This window comes from Oncorhynchus mykiss, chromosome 5 (genome assembly GCF_057628025.1).
Source record: "Oncorhynchus mykiss isolate SJ-2025 chromosome 5, ASM5762802v1, whole genome shotgun sequence".
Taxonomy (NCBI): Eukaryota; Metazoa; Chordata; class Actinopteri; order Salmoniformes; family Salmonidae; genus Oncorhynchus; species Oncorhynchus mykiss.
The window spans coordinates 109376-127937 of record NC_143026.1 but is presented as its reverse complement, the minus strand read 5'-3'; the positions used below and the strand labels follow the sequence as shown (position 1 = coordinate 127937).

Here is an 18562-nt window from a genome sequence, read left to right as displayed (position 1 = left end):
GCGTCAGTGGCGAATTTGCCAATCTTGGTGTCCTCTGGCAAATGCCAAACATCCTGCACGGTGTTGGGCTGTAAGAACAACCCCCACCTGTGGACGTCGGACCCTCATGGAGTCTGTTTCTGACCGTTTGAGCAGACACATGCACATTTGTGGCCTGCTGGAGGTCATTTTGAAGGGCTCTGGCAGTGCTCCTCCTGCTCCTCCTTGCACAAAGGCGGAGGTAGCGGTCCTGCTGCTGGGTTGTTGCCCTCCTACGGCCTCCTCCACGTCTCCTGATGTACTGGCCTGTCTCCTGATGTACTGGCCTGTCTCCTGGTAGCGCCTCAATGCTCTGGACACTACGCTGACAGACACAGCAAACCTTCTTGCCACATCTCGCATTGATGTGCCATCCTGGATGAGCTGCACTACCTGAGCCACTTGTGTGGGTTGTAGACTCCGTCTCATGCCACCACTAGAGTGAAAGCACCGCCAGCATTCAAAAGTGACTGAAACATCAGCCAGGAAGCATAGTAACAGAAGTGGTCTGGTCACCACCTGCAGAACCACTCCTTTATTGGGGGTGTCTTGCTAATTGCCTATAATTTCCACCTGTTGTCTATTCCATTTGCACAACAGCATGTGAAATTTATTGTCAATCAGTGTTGCTTCCTAAGTGGACAGTTTGATTTCACAGAAGCGTAATTGACTTGGAGTTACATTGTGTTGTTTAAGTGTTCCCTTAATTTTTTTGAGCAGTGATTTGTATTGACATAACATACAAAGTCTGTAATAAAGTTAATTATGGCAAGGCGACCGGAAAAATAACCAAATACAAACAGTGTAGCTATTCCCTCCGCAAGGCAATCAAACAAGCTAAGCGTCAGTGTAGAGACAGTCGAGTCGTAATTCAACGGCAAGGTCTACAGTCAATCACAGACAACAAAAAGAAAACCAGCCCAGTCGCAGACACCAATGTCTTGCTCCCAGACCAAATCCTTTGCTCGCTTTGAGGACAATACAGTGCCAATGACATGGCCCACTACCAAAACCTGCAGACTCTCCTTCACCGCAGCCAACGTGAGTAAAACATTTAAACGTGTTAACCCTCGCAAGTCTGCCGGCCCAGACGGTTTCCCTAGCCGCGTCCTCAGAGAATGCACAGACCAGCTGGCTGGTGTGTTTACAGACGTATTCAATAAATCCCTATCCGAGTCGGTTGTTCCCACATGCTTCATGAGGGCCACCATTGTTCCTGTTCCCAAAAAAGCTAAGGTACCGGAGCTGAACGACTATCACACTCACTTCCATCAAACATCTGCTATCTGAGCAGTTAACCGATCGCTGCAAGCTGTACATAGTCTATCGGTAAATAGCCCACCCATTTCTACCTACCTCATCCCCATACTGTTTTTATTTATTTACTTTTCTGCTCTTTTGCACACCAATATCTATCTACCTGTACATGACCATCTGATCATTTATCACTCCAGTGTTATTCATCTGCAAAATTTGAATTATTCGCCTACCTCCTCATGCCTTTTGCACACAATGTATATAGACTCCCCTTTTTTTTCTGTACTGTGTTATTGACTTGTTAATTGTTTACTTACTCCATGTGTAACTTTGTGTTGTCTGTTCACACTGCTATGCTTTATCTTGGCCAGGTCGCAGTTGCAAATGAGAACTTGTTCTCAACTAGCCTACCTGGTTAAATAAAGGTGAAATAAATAAAAATAAAAATCATGAAGTGCTTTGAGAGACCGGTCAAGGACCATTTCACGTCCACCCTACCTGACACCGTAGACCCACTCCAATTTGCTTACCGCCCCAATAGGTCCACAAACGAAGCAATCGCAATCACACTGACCTAACCCATCTGGACAAGAGGAATACCTATGTAAGAATGCTGTTCATCGAATAAAGCTCAGCATTTAACACCATAGCACCCTCCAAACTCGTCATTAAGCTAGAGACCCTGGGTCTGGATCCCACCCTGTGCAACTGGGTCCTTGACTTCCTGAAGGGCCACCCCTAGGTGGTGAGGGTAGGTAACATCTCCACCCCGCTGATCCTCAACACCAGGGCCCCACAAGTGTGCGTTCTCAGCCCTCTCCTGTACTCCCTGTTCACCCATGACTGCGTGGCAATGCACGCCACCAACTCAGTCATCAAGTTTGCAGACAACACTCCAGTGGTAGGCTCGATTACCAACAATGATGAGATGGCCTACAGGGAGGAGGTGAGGGCCCTCGGAGTGTGGCGTCAGGAAAATAACGTTTTGTTGATGTTGAGTGTGAGGTTGACAAAAAGGAGATGATCGTGGACTTCAGGAAACAGCAGAGGGAGCAACAGCGCCTCTTCAACCTCAGGAGTAACTGATTTTGTTGCACTACTTTGCTTTATCTTGGCCAGGTCGCATTTGTAAATGAGAACTTGTTCTCAACTGGCATCCCTGGTTAAATAAGTAAAATTAACTACACTAGGGTAGGGGGCAGTATTTGGAATTTTGGATGAAAAGCCTTCCCAAATTACACTGTCTGCTGCTCGGGCCCATAAACTAGAATATGCATATAATTGTCAGATTAGGATAGAAAATCCAAAACTTTCCAAAACTGTCAAAATATTGTCTGCGAGTTTAACAGAACTGATTTTGCAGGCAAAAACCTGAGGAAAATCCAACAAGTGCGTTTTTTCCTGAAAGCGCTTTGTTCCATTGGATGCCTTGCCTCCATGTAAAGGGATATGAACCAGATTCCTTTTCCTATGGCTTCCTCAATCTGTGAACAGTCTAGACAGTTTCAGGCTTTTATTTTGAAAAATTAGCGATAAAGAACCCATCTCGTCAGTGGATGGCTGGGTGCCAGCAGAGTTTCTCATGCACAGCCATATTCTCTCTCGCCTATGGAAGAAGCTACATTCCGGTTGACATTATCGATTATATTGTAAAAAGAACCTGAGGTTTGATTATAAAAAACATTTGACATGTTTGTGGACGTTACGGATACTATTACAGTAGTGGAGAGGGTAGTAAGTTTTAAGTTCCTCGGCGTACACATCACAGACAAACTGAATTGGTCCACCCACACAGACAGCATCGTGAAAAAGGCGCAGCAGCGCCTCTTCAACCTCAGGAGGCTGAAGAAATTTGGCTTGTCACCAAAAGCACACAAACTTCTACAGATGCACAATCGAGAGCATCCTGTCGGGCTGTATCACCGCCTGGTACAGCAACTGCTCCGCCCACAACCGTAAGGCTCTCCAGAGGGTAGTGAGGTCTGCACAACGCATCACCGGGAGCAAACTACCTGCCCTCCAGGACACCTACACCACCTGATGTCACAGGAAGGCCATAAAGATCAAGGACAACAACCACCCGAGCCACTGCCTGTTCACCCCGCTATCATCCAGAAGGCAAGGTAAGTACAGGTGCATCAAAGCTGGGACCGAGAGACTGAAAAACAGCTTCTATCTCAAGGCCATCAGACTGTTAAACAGCCACCACTAACATTGAGTGGCTGCTGCCAACACACTGACTCAACTCCAGCCACTTTAATAATGGGAATTGATGGGAAATGTAAAATATTTCACTAGCCACTTTAAACAATGCTACCTAATATAATCTTTACATACCCTACATTATTCATCTCATATGTATACGTATATACTGTACTCTATCTACTGCATCTTTATGTAATACATGTATCACTAGCCACTTTAACTATGCCACTTTGTTTACATACTCATCTCATATGTACAGTGCCTTGCGAAAGTATTCGGGCCCCTTGAACTTTGCGACCTTTTGCCACATTTCAGGCTTCAAACATAAAGATATAAAACTGTATTTGTTTGTGAAGAATCAACAACAAGTGGGACACAATCATGAAGTGGAACGACATTTATTGGATATTAACTTTTTTAACAAATCAAAAACTGAAAAACAGGGCGTGCAAAATTATTCAGCCCCCTTAAGTTAATACTTTGTAGCGCCACCTTTTGCTGCGATTACAGCTGTAAGTCGCTTGGGGTATGTCTATCAGTTTTGCACATCGAGAGACTGACATTTTTTCCCATTCCTCCTTGCAAAACAGCTCGAGCTCAGTGAGGTTGAATGGAGAGCATTTGTGAACAGCAGTTTTCAGTTCTTTCCACAGATTCTCGATTGGATTCAGGTCTGGACTTTGACTTGGCCATTCTAACACCTGGATATGTTTATTTTTGAACCATTCCATTGTAGATTTTGCTTTATGTTTTGGATCATTGTCTTGTTGGAAGACAAATCTCCGTCCCAGTCTCAGGTCTTTTGCAGACTCCATCCGGTTTTCTTCCAGAATGGTCCTGTATTTGGCTCCATCCATCTTCCCATCAATTTTAACCATCTTCCCTGTCCCTGCTGAAGAAAAGCAGGCCCAAACCATGATGCTGCCACCACCATGTTTGACAGTGGGGATGGTGTGTTCAGCTGCGTTGCTTTTACGCCAAACATAACGTTTTGCATTGTTGCCAAAAAGTTCAATTTTAGTTTCATCTGACCAGAGCACCTTCTTCCACATGTTTGGTGTGTCTCCCAGGTGGCTTGTGGCAAACTTTAAACGACACTTTTTATGGATATCTTTAATGGCTTTCTTGCCACTCTTCCATAAAGGCCAGATTTGTGCAATATACGACTGATTGTTGTCCTATGGACAGAGTCTCCCACCTCAGCTGTAGATCTCTGCAGTTCATCCAGAGTGATCATGGGCCTCTTGGCTGCATCTCTGATCAGTCTTCTTGTATGAGCTGAAAGTTTAGAGGGACGGCCAGGTCTTGGTAGATTTGCAGTGGTCTGATACTCCTTCCATTTCAATATTATCGCTTGCACAGTGCTCCTTGGGATGTTTAAAGCTTGGGAAATCTTTTTGTATCCAAATCCGGCTTTAAACTTCTTCACAACAGTATCTCGGACCTGCCTGGTGTGTTCCTTGTTCTTCATGATGCTCTCTGCGCTTTTAACGGACCTCTGAGACTATCACAGTGCAGGTGCATTTATACGGAGACTTGATTACACACAGGTGGATTGTATTTATCATCATTAGTCATTTAGGTCAACATTGGATCATTCAGAGATCCTCACTGAACTTCTGGAGAGAGTTTGCTGCACTGTAAGTAAAGGGGCTGAATAATTTTGCACGCCCAATTTTTCAGTTTTTGATTTGTTAAAAAAGTTAATATCCAATAAATGTCGTTCCACTTCATGATTGTGTCCCACTTGTTGATTCTTCACAAAAAAATACAGTTTTATATCTTTATGTTTGAAGCCTGAAATGTGGCAAAAGGTCGCAAAGTTCAAGGGGGCCGAATACTTTCGCATGGCACTGTATAGTAGATGAATTAAGCTTCAGTACTCTAGCAGTAGTTAAGCCATTTATTCTGAAAAGCCTAGTTTCTGCATTGGTCAAATTAGCTTTTGCATTTCCTGTCTTTTTTGGCTTCAGACAAAAGTAAATATTTCACTAAAACAATGTCTTAATTACGTTCAAGCAAAGACACAATTGAAATACCTTGGGTCTTGCAGCTGTGACCATTTGGTTCCAGCAGATATCCATGGTGACAGCGACACAGGAAGGAGCTGCGGGTGTTAAGGCAGGTGTGGCTGCAGACAGGCGGTAGGACCTCATTACACTCGTCAACATCCACACAGGACAAACCATTAGCCTGGAGCCGGAAGCCTGCAGCACAGATGCACCTCTGTAGGAGACAGAAGGACCACATGTCACAGCCAAACTTCTGTAGGCCAACAGGTTGGGTTTTGTTTTAATTCACCGGTCCATGGGGGCTTAGGGCTTGTGGCATTGTCTAGGGCATGTGACTAGGGTTAAGGCGTGTTGTGTGGCATGGTCTAGGGTGTGTAGCTAGGGCGTGGCGGGGGTCATCGTTGGGCTGCGGGTGTGAAAGATTCAGCAGTCCACAGGCATTACACCTAGTTAAAATATTCCTGTAGCTCTGTTGGAATAACTTTAATAGATCACTGACATCTTTTGGAAACGGAAGATGCTCTACATTGACTTAAGCCCAGCTCATAAATAGCCCACATTTACATATGTAGCCTAAGAAACAAGGTTCATGAAACTGATAACTTGCTAGTAACAGATGACATTCATATTCTGACCATCTGAAACTCACTAAGATAATACCGTTGATGATATAACCATGGATTGCTGCTGTAACATCTACCGAAAAGACAAATGCCAACGGGGCAGTGTTGCGGTCTATATTCAGAACCACATTCCTATAAAGTTGAGAGGATCTCATGTTAAATTCTGTTGAAGTAATAAGGCTACTGGTTTACCTCCATCACCTACAGACCATTCTGGTGGGAAGCTGCTATAGACCATGTTATCAGCCAGTATCTGGATAACATGTAAAATGCTTGATATGTTATCACAGGTGTATTTTCTGGGTGACCTAAATATTGACTGGCTTTCATTAAGCTGCCCACTCAAGAAAAAGCTTCACACTAGTGTCTGAAAACTGGTTCAGGTTCAGGTTCAGTAAACCTACCAGGGGAGATATACAGCACAGGAATGAAAACATGTCTTGATCACATCTTCAATTATGCTTTAGATATCTGCTTTAATGCATTAAAGCAGTATCCAAATCCATTGGATGTAGTGATCACAATATGGTAGCGATATCTAGGAAAGCTTAAGTTCCAAAGGCTGGGCCTAATAGTGTGTGTATAAGAGGGCATACAAAAACATTTGTATTGATTCCTATGACGTGAAGAATATTTGCTGGTCTGTGGCGTGTAATTAGGAGCAACCAGATACTGCATTTGACACAAAAAACGTTCTCAATACATCGCACAGACAGAAATAACGAATTCTCCGGGAAGATGACTGGTGTGTTTCATGATTAACAACTTATGGTGTGAGTCCAGGTACATTAATTCACCCGACCTAGAATCAAATGCCGACCGTATACCATCAAGAGAATTCTCTTCGGTTATAGTCACAGTGTATATATTCCCCTTCGAGCAGATACGACGGCCCTCAATTAACTACACTGGACTTCGTGCAAATTGGAAACATATCCTGAGGCCGTATTTATAGTAGCTAGCTAGTCTAAAAAAGCAGGTCTGAGGAAAATGCTACCAAAGTTCTAACACATTGCCTGTAGTACTCGCTCTTCAAAAACTCTCAGCCACTATTACTCTCCCTTCTGGAATGCCTGCAAGGCCCTCCCCCGCCTTTCCTTTCGGGAAAGTCAAATCAAAACTCCATTCCGATTTTCCCTTCCTATAGGCAGAAACTCAAAAAGGAAGTACAAGTGGTCTTGCAGGTCAATTCAACCATGGTCTGACCAATCGGAATCCAATCTTCAAGATTGTTTTGATATAGCGGACTGGGATATGTTCAGGGTTGCCTCAGTATAACCTTGATATTTATACTGACTGAGTTCATCAGGAAGTGTATAGGGTATGTTCCCACTCACTATTAAAACCTACCTAGTCCATAAACTGTGGATAGATGGCAGCAGTTGCACAAAACTGAATGTGCGAACCACCGCATTTAACCACGGCAAGGTGACTGGAGTCATGATTGTCCTGGAAGGATCCAAATAGGTCAGATCAGCTTGGCAATAAATAACTTCAGCCAGACCCCCTTTCAGTCGCAGAGGGGGGAGAGGGGAACTGGTGGGGGGGGGGAGGGGATGTGTGACAGCGATCACCCTGATGTAAATCAATTACAAGAACTTTCAGCCATCTTCCTTTCCAAATTCACACAGGAATAAGCTTTTGTTACAGACATTCGCCCGCCGAAACTAACACTTTCTAAAGCGAATACTGTCACAATATTTTTAACATAGAATGTGGGGAATGGTCAGAGGCGATCTAAAGAATGTCATTTGTGACCCGATTCAGGAAACTAGGCGTATGTCGCAAGTCACGACTTCACAGAAGAGATATTTGAACAAATCTCTTTGGGAAGTAAGTGCATTCGAACATGAACTTTCTTACGATTAAAATTGATAAATTAGGAGCCTTGTTGGTTAAGCCACAAAACGCTAGCAACCTTCCCATTAGCCATGATTGGCTGAGATGAGTGGGCTGGACATGCCAAGAGAGGCATTCAGATTTGTCTGCCATATTGAAGACTTTATTTGAGCTCGTCAGACTTGATAATCCTGTCTAATGCAGCTTTTTTTTAAGTAGTGGAGCTGCATAAGTGTTGCTCTCCAATTTTTGGAGGATCACGTTTTGAAATCAGTGGAATTAGAGTATGATAGCTAAGGAGACATAGAAAACAACAGTCTTCAGATTATATCTTCAAACTAAGGGCAACCGTGGTATTGCATTCCTGACAGGGTGACGCGTCCATGATGCATGTTGATGTATACAGGTAAGATAGCTAGCTACATTCGGATACACGTTTTCTAATTCCGACAGTGGTTTCATTTCAAGATAAAGTGGACTGTAAGCTAATGTTGGCTGGCATTACTTGTTTCCCAGAGCCGTTTGCTTTTCTAGTTATCGCCTAATGTTAGCTAGCTAACATTGGACCTGGTTGGTTAGCTCCCAGCACTGTGGCATTGTTGCCACTTCATTCATTGTTGTTTAACTAGCTAATGTTAGCTGGCTGCTTCGTTAGCTTACATTATGTGACGTGTCTACAGCACCCATTGAATATGGCCGCGGTCAGTAAAGGTCTGCAAAAAAACGTAATGAAATTGTTGCCAGCAGAGCGGTTTAGGCTGTTTATGTTATCCAGAGGTAAACCAATCATCGGCCAGAGCGTCAAATGTGCGCTCCAAGAGCAAAACAGGATGGTGGGGATAAAGCTTAAGAGGATGTGAACGATGCTGAATGGTGTAGACAGAGCCTTTCACTAGATACCAAAACATTCAAAGGCCATTTTCGCAATTGGGTTTACAAGTTGAGTTTACAACTTTCAAAGCAGAATTGCTTTCCAAAAACAATTTCACATTGCTACATAAGACCAAATCCAGGTGGTGAGTAACATTTGCTTATTTTGTAATGCCATTAAAAATAGAGGAAATACTGTGACTTGAAACGCATACACACACTGTGTGAAGTGTCCATCCTCGATGTTGTGTAAAATATGTGTTTTTGTTGATAATGTAATCAATTTCCTCTTAGAAACTTTTCTATAACTTTGTACAAGTAGTCACCGCCCCCTTAAAAAGGTCAGATGGCATGTCAGCCTCATGAACTGCCCCTTTTGAAGAACTGTATAAAATGTGTTAATTAACCTAGACCAGAAAGGCGTCGAGCTGCAGCTCACGTCTAAAGCGGTTTGAACTCTGAAATCTCAACGAGGTAGAGGCGAGAAGCTCACCTCCCGGACAAATCACTGGTACAGCTGATTAGCTGCCCTAAGTATCCAGAAAAGTTAATTTAAGTGGGACCATTCTACTACTCAACACCCCACTAGGAACCATTGAGCTAGCCAGCCGTGTCATCTTCAACGACTCATTTTCCAGAGCGAATGGAAGAACAGACGGATGGGGACCCCTGTTGGACAATCAGAGCGTTACAAGTGTGCCGTGGAATGGCCCAACCAACCCCTTTCCAAGGCCCTGTAGGAGAAATACACTAAGTACCAAATACATTCATGATTTTACTCCAAACAGAAGGTGGTTCATGTGCAAAGTACATTATTACTGTGAGAGTAGTTTCTAAATGTACCAAAGTATTATGTCTCTGCCTCTTGCCCTCCATGTCTTTTCTAATGATGTAAAATATAATCACTAGCCACTTTAAACAATGCTAATATAATATTTACATACCCTACATCATTCATCTCATATGTATACGTATATACTGTACTCTATATCATCTACTGCATATTTATGTAATACATGTATCACTAGCCACTTTAACTATGCCACTTTGTTTACATACTCATCTCATATGTATATACTGTACTCGATACCATCTACTGTATCTTGCCTATGTCGCTCTGTACCATCACTCATTCATATATCTTTATGTACATATTCTTTATCCCCTTACACGTGTCTATAAGGTAGTCGTTTTGGAATTGTTAGCTAGATTAGTTGGTTATTACTACATTGTCGGAACTTGAAGCACAAGCATTTCGCTACGCTCGCATTAACATCTGCTAACCATGTGTATGTGACAAATACATTTGATTTGATTTGATTTTAGAAGCCGCCATATCGTTGTCAGTCCGCTAGGGACCTGTTTCTAATGTATTAAGTGTGTATGTATATCCGGTGTAACCATTTAGTTAGCAATTAAATAAACCAATGTGCAGCAGTGAATCATAAGGCTTTTGCAGATGCAGGAGGTTACGACTTTTCAGAATGATGATACGAGGTTATGATTTTAAAGGTTGACCACTTATGGATGTGATAGTAAAGACATGTAGAGTGTATATCGGGAGATGGTAACTTTAAACAGCTCGTGGTGCCCCAAATCCTAATGAGTTAATTGTTACATGATTAATTCAATTCAGTAACAATTAAACAGTTAGTTGATCAGATAAAAAGTAAAGTTATGACACTGGGAATATGGCAGAATACAAACAGTTTAGTTATGCCCTACGTAAGGCAACCACAGGCAAAACATCAGTACAGAGACAGTGGCGTCCCTATTGAACAGCTCAGACATATGTAGCAGGGACCCCAGACAATCACGGATTACAAAGGGAAAACCAGCCACGTCGGACACCGACGTCTTGCTCCGGGACAAGTTAAACGCCTTCTTCACCCTCTGAGGATAACATGGCACCACTGACGCAGGCCTCTCGAGGACTGTTGGCTCTCATTCTCCGTGGCCGACGTGAGTAAGACATTAAACCGTGTTAACCCTCGCATGGCTGGCAGCCCAGACATCCCTAGCCGCATTCTCAGAGACCAACTGGCTGGAGTGTTTACAGACATTAAATCTCTCCTTAGCCTAGTCTGCTGTCCCCATTTAATTCAAGATGTCCACCATTGTTTTCTTGGGTACAGGAACAAAGGTAACTAAATGACTATCATCCCGTAGCACTGGACACCTACTCATTCAAGGTTATTTCTTCTTTACTTTTTTCTACATTGTAGAATAGTGAATCCATCAAAACGGTTGTAACCCCCCCCAAGCATTTTACATTAGATTCTTCAAAGTAGTCACCCTTTGCCTTGACAGCGTTGCACTCTTCGCATTCTCTCAACCAGCTTCAGGAAGAATGATTTTCCAACAGTCTTGGAGTTCCCACACATGCTGAGCACGTGTTTGCGGCTTTTCCTTCACTCTGAGGTCCATCTCATCCCAATCTCAATTGGGTTGAGATTGGGTGAGTGTGGAGGCCGGGTCATCTGATGCAGCAGACCATCACTCTCCTTGGTAAAATAGCCCTTTCTAAATAATTGTCAGCTGCAAAGCACCCCCACATCACACCTCCATGCTTCAGGGTGGGGAAAAAACAAATCTAATTTTTTTGTCATACGCAGATGTTAATGCGAGTGTAGCAAAATTCTCTACACGTGGAGAAAATCTGTTCACCTACTGTCTGACACAGCGGTTGGAACCAAAAATCTCAAATTTGGACTCCGACCAAAGGACAAAATTCCACCACTAATGTCCATTGCTCGTGTTGCTTGGCACAATCAAATCTCATTCTTATTGGTGTCGTTTAGTGGTTTCTTTGCAGCAATTTGTACATGAATGCCTGATTCATGCAGTGTCCTCTGAACAGTTGATGTTGAGCTAGGTCTGTTAAATTGAACTCTGAAGCATTTGTATGGGCTGCAATATCCGAGGCTGGTAACTAATGAACTTATCCTCTGCAGCATAGGTAACTCAGTCTTCCTTTCCTGTGGTGGTCCTCATGAGAGCCAGTTCATCATTGTGCTAAATACTTGACATTTCCCAGATTGACTGACCTTCATGTCTTAAAGTAATGGACTGTTGTTTCTCTTTGCTTATTTGAGCTGTTCTTGCCATAATATGGACTTGATCTTTTACCAAATAGGGCTATCTTCTGTATACCAACCCTACCTTGTCACAACACAATTGACTTTTAAGCTGGTATTGTATGTCAAAATGCTGTTCATTGACGACAGCTCAGCCTTCAACATCATAGGATATTGGTCCGTCAGCAAGTCCAGGGTGGGGTTCAGCTTGTCCTCTAAGCTCATTAAGCTCGGGGCCCTGAGTCTGAACCCCGCCCTGTGCAACTGGGTCCTGGACTTGCTGACGGACCACCCCCAGGGGGTGAAGGTAGGACAACGCTGATCCTCAACACAGGGGACCCCTCCTGTACTCTGCTCAGCCCTCTCCTGTACTCTGCTCAGCCATGACTGCATGGCCACTCACACCTTCAACGCAATCAGAAAGTTTGCAGACAACAGTAGTAGGCCTGATTACCAACAAAGACAACAGCCTACAGGGAGGAGGTGAAGGTCCTGGTGAAGTGGTGCCAGGAAAATAACCTCTCAACGTCAAGGAGACGATGGTGGACTTCAGATATAGCACTCCCCCATCCAGATCAACGGGCGGCAGTGGAGAAGGTGAAAGGCTTAAAGTTCCTCAGTGTACACATCACTGACAAACTGAAATGGTCCACAGTGTGGTGAAGGCGCAACAGCTCCCTTCAACCTCAGGAGGCTGAAGAAATTTGGCTTGTCACCTAAAACAAACTTTTACAGCTACGCAATTGAGAGCATCCTGTCGGGCTGTATCACCGCCTGGTACTGCAACTATGCCACCCACAACAGCAGGGTTCTCCAGAGGGTGGTGCGGTCTGCCCAACGCATCACTGTGGGCTAACTACCTGCCCTCCAGGACACCTACAGCACCCGACATCACAGGAAGGCCAGAAAAGAACATCAAGGACAACCACCCGAGCCACGGCCTGTTCACCCCGCAATCATCCAGAAGGCGAGGTCAGTACAGGTTCATCAAAGCTGGACCCAAGAGACTGAAAAACATCTCAAAGCCATTACGCTTAAATAGCCATCACTAGCCGGCCTCCAACCAGTACCCTGCCCTGAACTTAGTCATTGTCACCACCCACTTACTCAACCCTACAGAGGCTTCTTGTACATAGACATGGAATCCCTGTTAATGGAACACTGATCACTTTAATGTTCACATACTGTTGTACTCATTTCATATGTATATACTGTATTTTAAATCAATGCCATCCTGTTCAACTATTGCTGTATACACACACACACACTGTTCTACAGATAAAATATTTTGTATATCCACGTACTGTCTCATACAGCCTCTTCTAACCACCCATATTTACACTCCGGACTCCAACGTTGCTCATTCTAGTATTCATATAGTTCTTAATTCCATTATTTTTCTTTCAGATCTGTGTGTATAGTTGTGAATTGTTAGATATTACTGCAGTGCTGGAGCTAGGAACAAGCATTTCTCTACACCCGCAACACCTGCTAAATATGTGAATGTGTATGTGACCAATACAATTTGGATGGAAACTGAGGATAACTGGATGATATTGCCACTCCTATTTGCCATATCTTCAATCTAAGCCTACAAGATAGTGTGCCCTCATTCCTAGAGGGAAGCTAAAGTAATTCCGCTACCCCAAAATAGTAAAGCCCCCTTTACTGGCTCAGATACAAAGGTTTGTTAACAGGCTATCTAGTCAATCAAAAGTTTACTATACTATTTTACAGTAAAGAAATGTACATACTTTCAGCATGCTTGTAGGGAAAGGCATACAACATACATGCCACTTACAAAAATGACTGATTGGCTGAGAGAAATGTAGATTAAAAGATTGTGGCTGCTATTTTGTTAGAGTTCTGTGCAGCTTTTGACATTATCGATCACAGTCCGCTGCTGGATAAACTTGTTTTATGCTTTACAACCCCTGCTATATTGTGGATAAAAAGTTAGCTGTCTATTAGAGGGTGTTCTTTAAAGGAAGATGTTAACGCAACTGTAGCAAAATGCTTGTGCTTCTAGTTCCGACAGTAGTAACAGCAGTAATACCTAACACACAAAGTGAATGTGTGGAATAAGAATAGGTAGATATAAAAATATGGATGAGCGATGCAGAGCGGCAAGATGCAGTAGATGTTATAAAATACAATATATACATATGAGAAGAGTAATGCAAGATATGTATTATTAAAAGTATTAAATGTATTATTAAAACATTATTAAAGTGACTAGTGATCCATTTAATAAAATGGCCAATTATTTTGAGTATGTATGTAGGCAGTAGCCTTTCTGTGCTACTAATTGCTGTTTAACAGTCTTGAGATGGAAGCTGTTTTTCAGTCTCGGTCCCAGCTTTAATGGACCTATACTGACCTTTTTTTGATTCATTTCACATTTATTTAACCAGGTAAGCTAGTTGAGAACAAGTTCTCATTTACAACTGCGACCTGTCAAAGATAAAGCAAAGCGACAGAAACAGGGTGGAATGAAATGTAATAAACAAGAAATTGTCTACATACAGTGTGTGCAAATGGCATGAGGTGGTAAGGCAATAAATAGGCCATAGTAGCAAAGTAATTACAATTTAGCAGATTAATACTGGAGTGATAGATGAGCAGAAGGTGTGCAAGTAGTGATACTGGTGTGCAAAAGAGCAGCAAAGTAAATAAAAACAATATGGGGATGAGGTAGGTAGATTGGATGGGCTATTTACAGATGGACTATGTACAGCTGCAGCAATCAGTTAGCTGATGTTTAGTGAGGGAAATGTAAGTATCCAGTGTAAGTCTGAACCGTCCAGAGTAGTGATGCTAGTCAGGCGGGCGGGTGCAGGCATCAAACGGTTTAAAAGCATGCATTTGGTGTTGCTAGCATGTTAGAGCAGTTGGAGGCCACAGAAAGAGTGTTGTATGGCATTGAAGCTCGTTTGGAGGTTAGTTTACAGTGTCCAAAAAAGGGCCAGATGTATACAGAATGCTGTAGTCTGCGTAGAGGTGGAACAGGGAATCACCCACAGCAAGAGCAACATCATTGATATATACAGAAGAGTCGGCACGAGAATTGAACCCTATGGTACCCCCATAGACTGCCAGAGGTCTGAACTATCTGCGAAGTAGTTGGGGAACCAGGCGCCGCAGTCATTTGAGAAAGCCGATAAGAATACTTTGACAGTTGAATGCCTTGGCCAGGTCGATGAATACAGCTGCACAGTTTGGTCTTTTATCAATGGCGGTTATGATTTCGTTTAGGACCTTGAGCATGGCTGAGGTGCACCCGCGTCCAGCTCAGAAACCGGATTGCACAGCGGAGGAGATAGAGGGATTCCAAATGGTCAGTGATCTGTTTATTAACTTGGCTTTTAAAGACTTTAGAAAGGCAGGGCAGGATGATGGGTGTAACAGTTTGGGTCTAAAGTGTCTCACCCTTTGAAGAGGGGGATGACCGCAGCAGCTTTCCAATCTTTAGGGATCTCTGAGAAAAAGAGAGGTTGAACAGACTGGTAATAGGGGTTGCGGAGCGGTTGGGGTAGCCAGGAGGAAAGCATGGCCAGCCGTAGAGAAATGCTTATTGAAATTGATTATCATGGATTTATCGGTGGTGACCGTGCCGCCTAGCCTCGGTGCAGTGGGCAGCTGGGAGGAGGTGCTCTTGTTCTCCATGGACTTTAGTGTCAAAACATTTTAGTTTTGCTGGCAATGACAGCTGACATCCTCATTGAAAACTGCATAGGTGTATTTGGAGGGCAAGTTGGTCAGGATAATATCTATGAGGGTGCCCATGTTTTCTGATTTAGGGTTCTACCTGGTGGTTTCCTTGATAATGTGTGTGAGATTGAGGGCATAGCTTAGATTGTAGGACTACTGGGGTGTTAAGCATATCCCAGTTAAGGTCAGAACGAATCAACTCTGAAGACAGATGGGGGGCAATCAATTCACATATTGATTGTCCAGGTGTCCAGGGCACAGCTGGGAGCTGAGGGGGATCTATAACAGGCGGCAAGATAGACTTATTTCTGGAGAGATTCATTTTTTCAATTAGAGGGGCGAACTGTCTGAGCATAGACCTGGAAAGTATGACAGAACTTTGCAAGCTATCTCTGCAGTGATAGAACTGCCAAAGGGGGAGGAGTTGCAATCTTGACAGAAAATTTTGTAGTTGGGTATGGAATTCTGAATTTTTGGTGGCCTTCCTGAACCAGGATTCAGACACAGCAAGGACATCAGGGTTGGCGGAGTGTGCAAAAGCAGTAAGTAAAACAAAGTTAGAGAGGAGGCTTCTGATGTAACATGCATGAAACCAATGTATATTCCACACGCAGGGCTCTGGATTAGCCTCCACATCACCCGAGGAACAGGGGAGTAGGATGAGGGTACGGCTAAAGCAAAACTGGTTGTCTAGTGCGTTGGGGACAGAATAAAAGGAGCAGATTTCTGGGCGTGGTAGAATAGATTCAGGCCAAAATGTGCAGACAGGGGTATGGTGGGGTGCGGGTACAGTGGAGGTAAACCCAGGCAATGAGTGATAAGAGTGGTTGCATCTCTGGACATGCTGGTTATACTGGGTGAGGTCACCGCATGTGTGGGAGGTGGGACAAAGGAGGTATCTAAGGCATATGCAGTGGGACTAGGGGCTCTGCAGTAAACTAAAACAATGATAATTATCCTAAACAGTATACAAGGCATATTGACATTTGAGAGAGACAAAGCGAGGCATAAAGCAATCACAGGTGTTGATTGGGAGAGCTAACTAAGTCAACAACGGGTAAGACAACAGCTAATCAGCTAAGTCAACAACAGGTTCAATGGCGATGAATGGGCAGAGAGGGTCGGTTAACTACACACAGGGCCTGAGTGCGGGGCTAGGGCCGACAGAAACAAAGGTAAACAATGTGGAGTACCGTGATAAATTAAGTCCAGCAGGCATCAGCTATGTAGCAAAGTAATCATAGGGTCCAGTGTAGTGCAATGGATGAAATAGGGAAACGCTAGGTCGTTACTACGCTAGTACGCGGGAGCAACGGCGTTTAAAGTTAGCGGTCCGGGGTAAATAGAAGCATCTGCTCCGTCGTCCAGCAAAGGCCGGTTGAAGGCACAGCTGATGAAATTACATCTGCGGACCAGTCGTGGTGGTACGAAGGGACCTGGCCAGATGGCGAAAGAGGTATTGTAGTTGTGGTAATTTTGTTTGCTAGCCCGGAGATGAGTCTGGCTCAGGGCTAACTTCGGGGCTGGGTCACTCAGTGGCAGCTAGCTGTGATGATCAATGGTCCAAGGTTTATGGCAGAAATCTGGCGTTGTAGTGGAGAAAAACAGTCCGAGGCTTGCAGGTATTATCCAGGCTAAAAAAACAGCTGGTGCCTGAGCAGAGGGTAAAGGCCGCTAGCAGCGGCTAACAATGACTAAATGGCTAGTAACTTAACTAATTAGCTGGCAACCTTCTGATGAAAGTTCTGGATATAAGGTCTAAAGAAATTGCGGATCGGTGTCACATTGAGTGAGGCGGAAGGTATATTTAATTTAAAAAAGGAAAATGATTGAAAAACAAATTGGAATATATACAAAAAAGACGAAAAATACAAAAAGTAAACGAGAGGAAAACAAAACACGTCTGCACTGCGATGCCATCTTGCCTTCTGGATGTTAGCGGGGTGAATAAGCAGCGGCTCAGGTGGTTCTTGTCCTTGATATTTTTGGCCTTCCAGTGACATAGTGTACTGTAGTTGTCCTGGAGGGCAGGTAGTTTGCCCCCGGTGATACGCTGTGCAGACCGCACCACCCTCTGGAGATCCTTGTGGTTGTGGGCAATGCAGTTGCCATATCAGGTGGTGATACAGCCCAACAGGATACTCTCAATTGTGCATCTGTGAAAGTGTTTTAGGTGGCATGCCACATTTCTTCAGCCTCTGCGTAAAGCCAGTGTGTATGCGAAGGACTCCACACCATACACGTCAGCTACTACAGCGAGTGAAATCTCTGCAACCCTAAAGAGCTGCAGTTAGTTTCAGAATGGGTGGCAATAAATAAGTTAGTCCTAAATATGTCAAACTAAAAGCAAGTTAAGGTGACTAAACTGCTTTGAGTCAAACTATTGTAAACTGTCATTTTCAAACATATTGATACAACAGTAGCTAAAATGGGGAGAAGTATGTCCATAAAAAAGCACTGCTCGGCCTTAACTATCAACAAGGCAGGTACTACAGGCCCTAGTTTAGTCTCACCTGGACTACTGCCCAGTCGTGTGTTTGGCTGTCAAATTACAATCGGCACCAAGGTGTCTATTTAAAATACTAGCAGACAACTCAGACAGCCATGCATAATCCACAAGGCATGTCACCAGAGGTCTCTTCACAGTCCCCAAGTCCAGAACAAACTATGGGAGGCGCACAGTACTACATAAAGCCATGACTACATGGAACTCTATTCCACATCAGTTAACTGATGCAAGCAGTAGAATCAGATTTTAAACAGATAAAAATGAAACTTATGGAACAGCGGGGACTTTAAGGGTCACAAGCATACACATACTCTACCCACACGTAACATGGATTTTGTTTTGTAGATGTGGTAGTAGAGTAGTGTCCTGAGGGTACACAATGTGAAAAGTGTTAAATGTAATATTACGCAGGACCGGGTTTTGAAAACCCTGGGTTGGGGT

General features: G+C 43.7%; 1 protein-coding gene and 1 long non-coding RNA gene across 2 annotated transcripts in view; one reads left to right on the top strand and one right to left on the bottom strand.

Annotated features, from left to right (window-relative positions):
- LOC149983147 (uncharacterized) overlaps window positions 1-11007 on the top strand; it is a 33928-nt gene extending 22921 nt beyond the window's left edge. Inside the window, exon 3 of the long non-coding RNA XR_016496421.1 lies at window positions 9463-11007. This is a non-coding gene — a long non-coding RNA (uncharacterized LOC149983147). The remainder of the gene's footprint in view (window positions 1-9462) is intronic.
- Window positions 1-18562, bottom strand: part of LOC110523072 (uncharacterized) — a 127876-nt gene that overhangs the window by 39704 nt on the left and 69610 nt on the right. The window contains exon 37 of the mRNA XM_036976594.2: window positions 5520-5706. Coding sequence (XP_036832489.2) covers window positions 5520-5706 — 187 coding nt within the window. The remainder of the gene's footprint in view (window positions 1-5519; window positions 5707-18562) is intronic.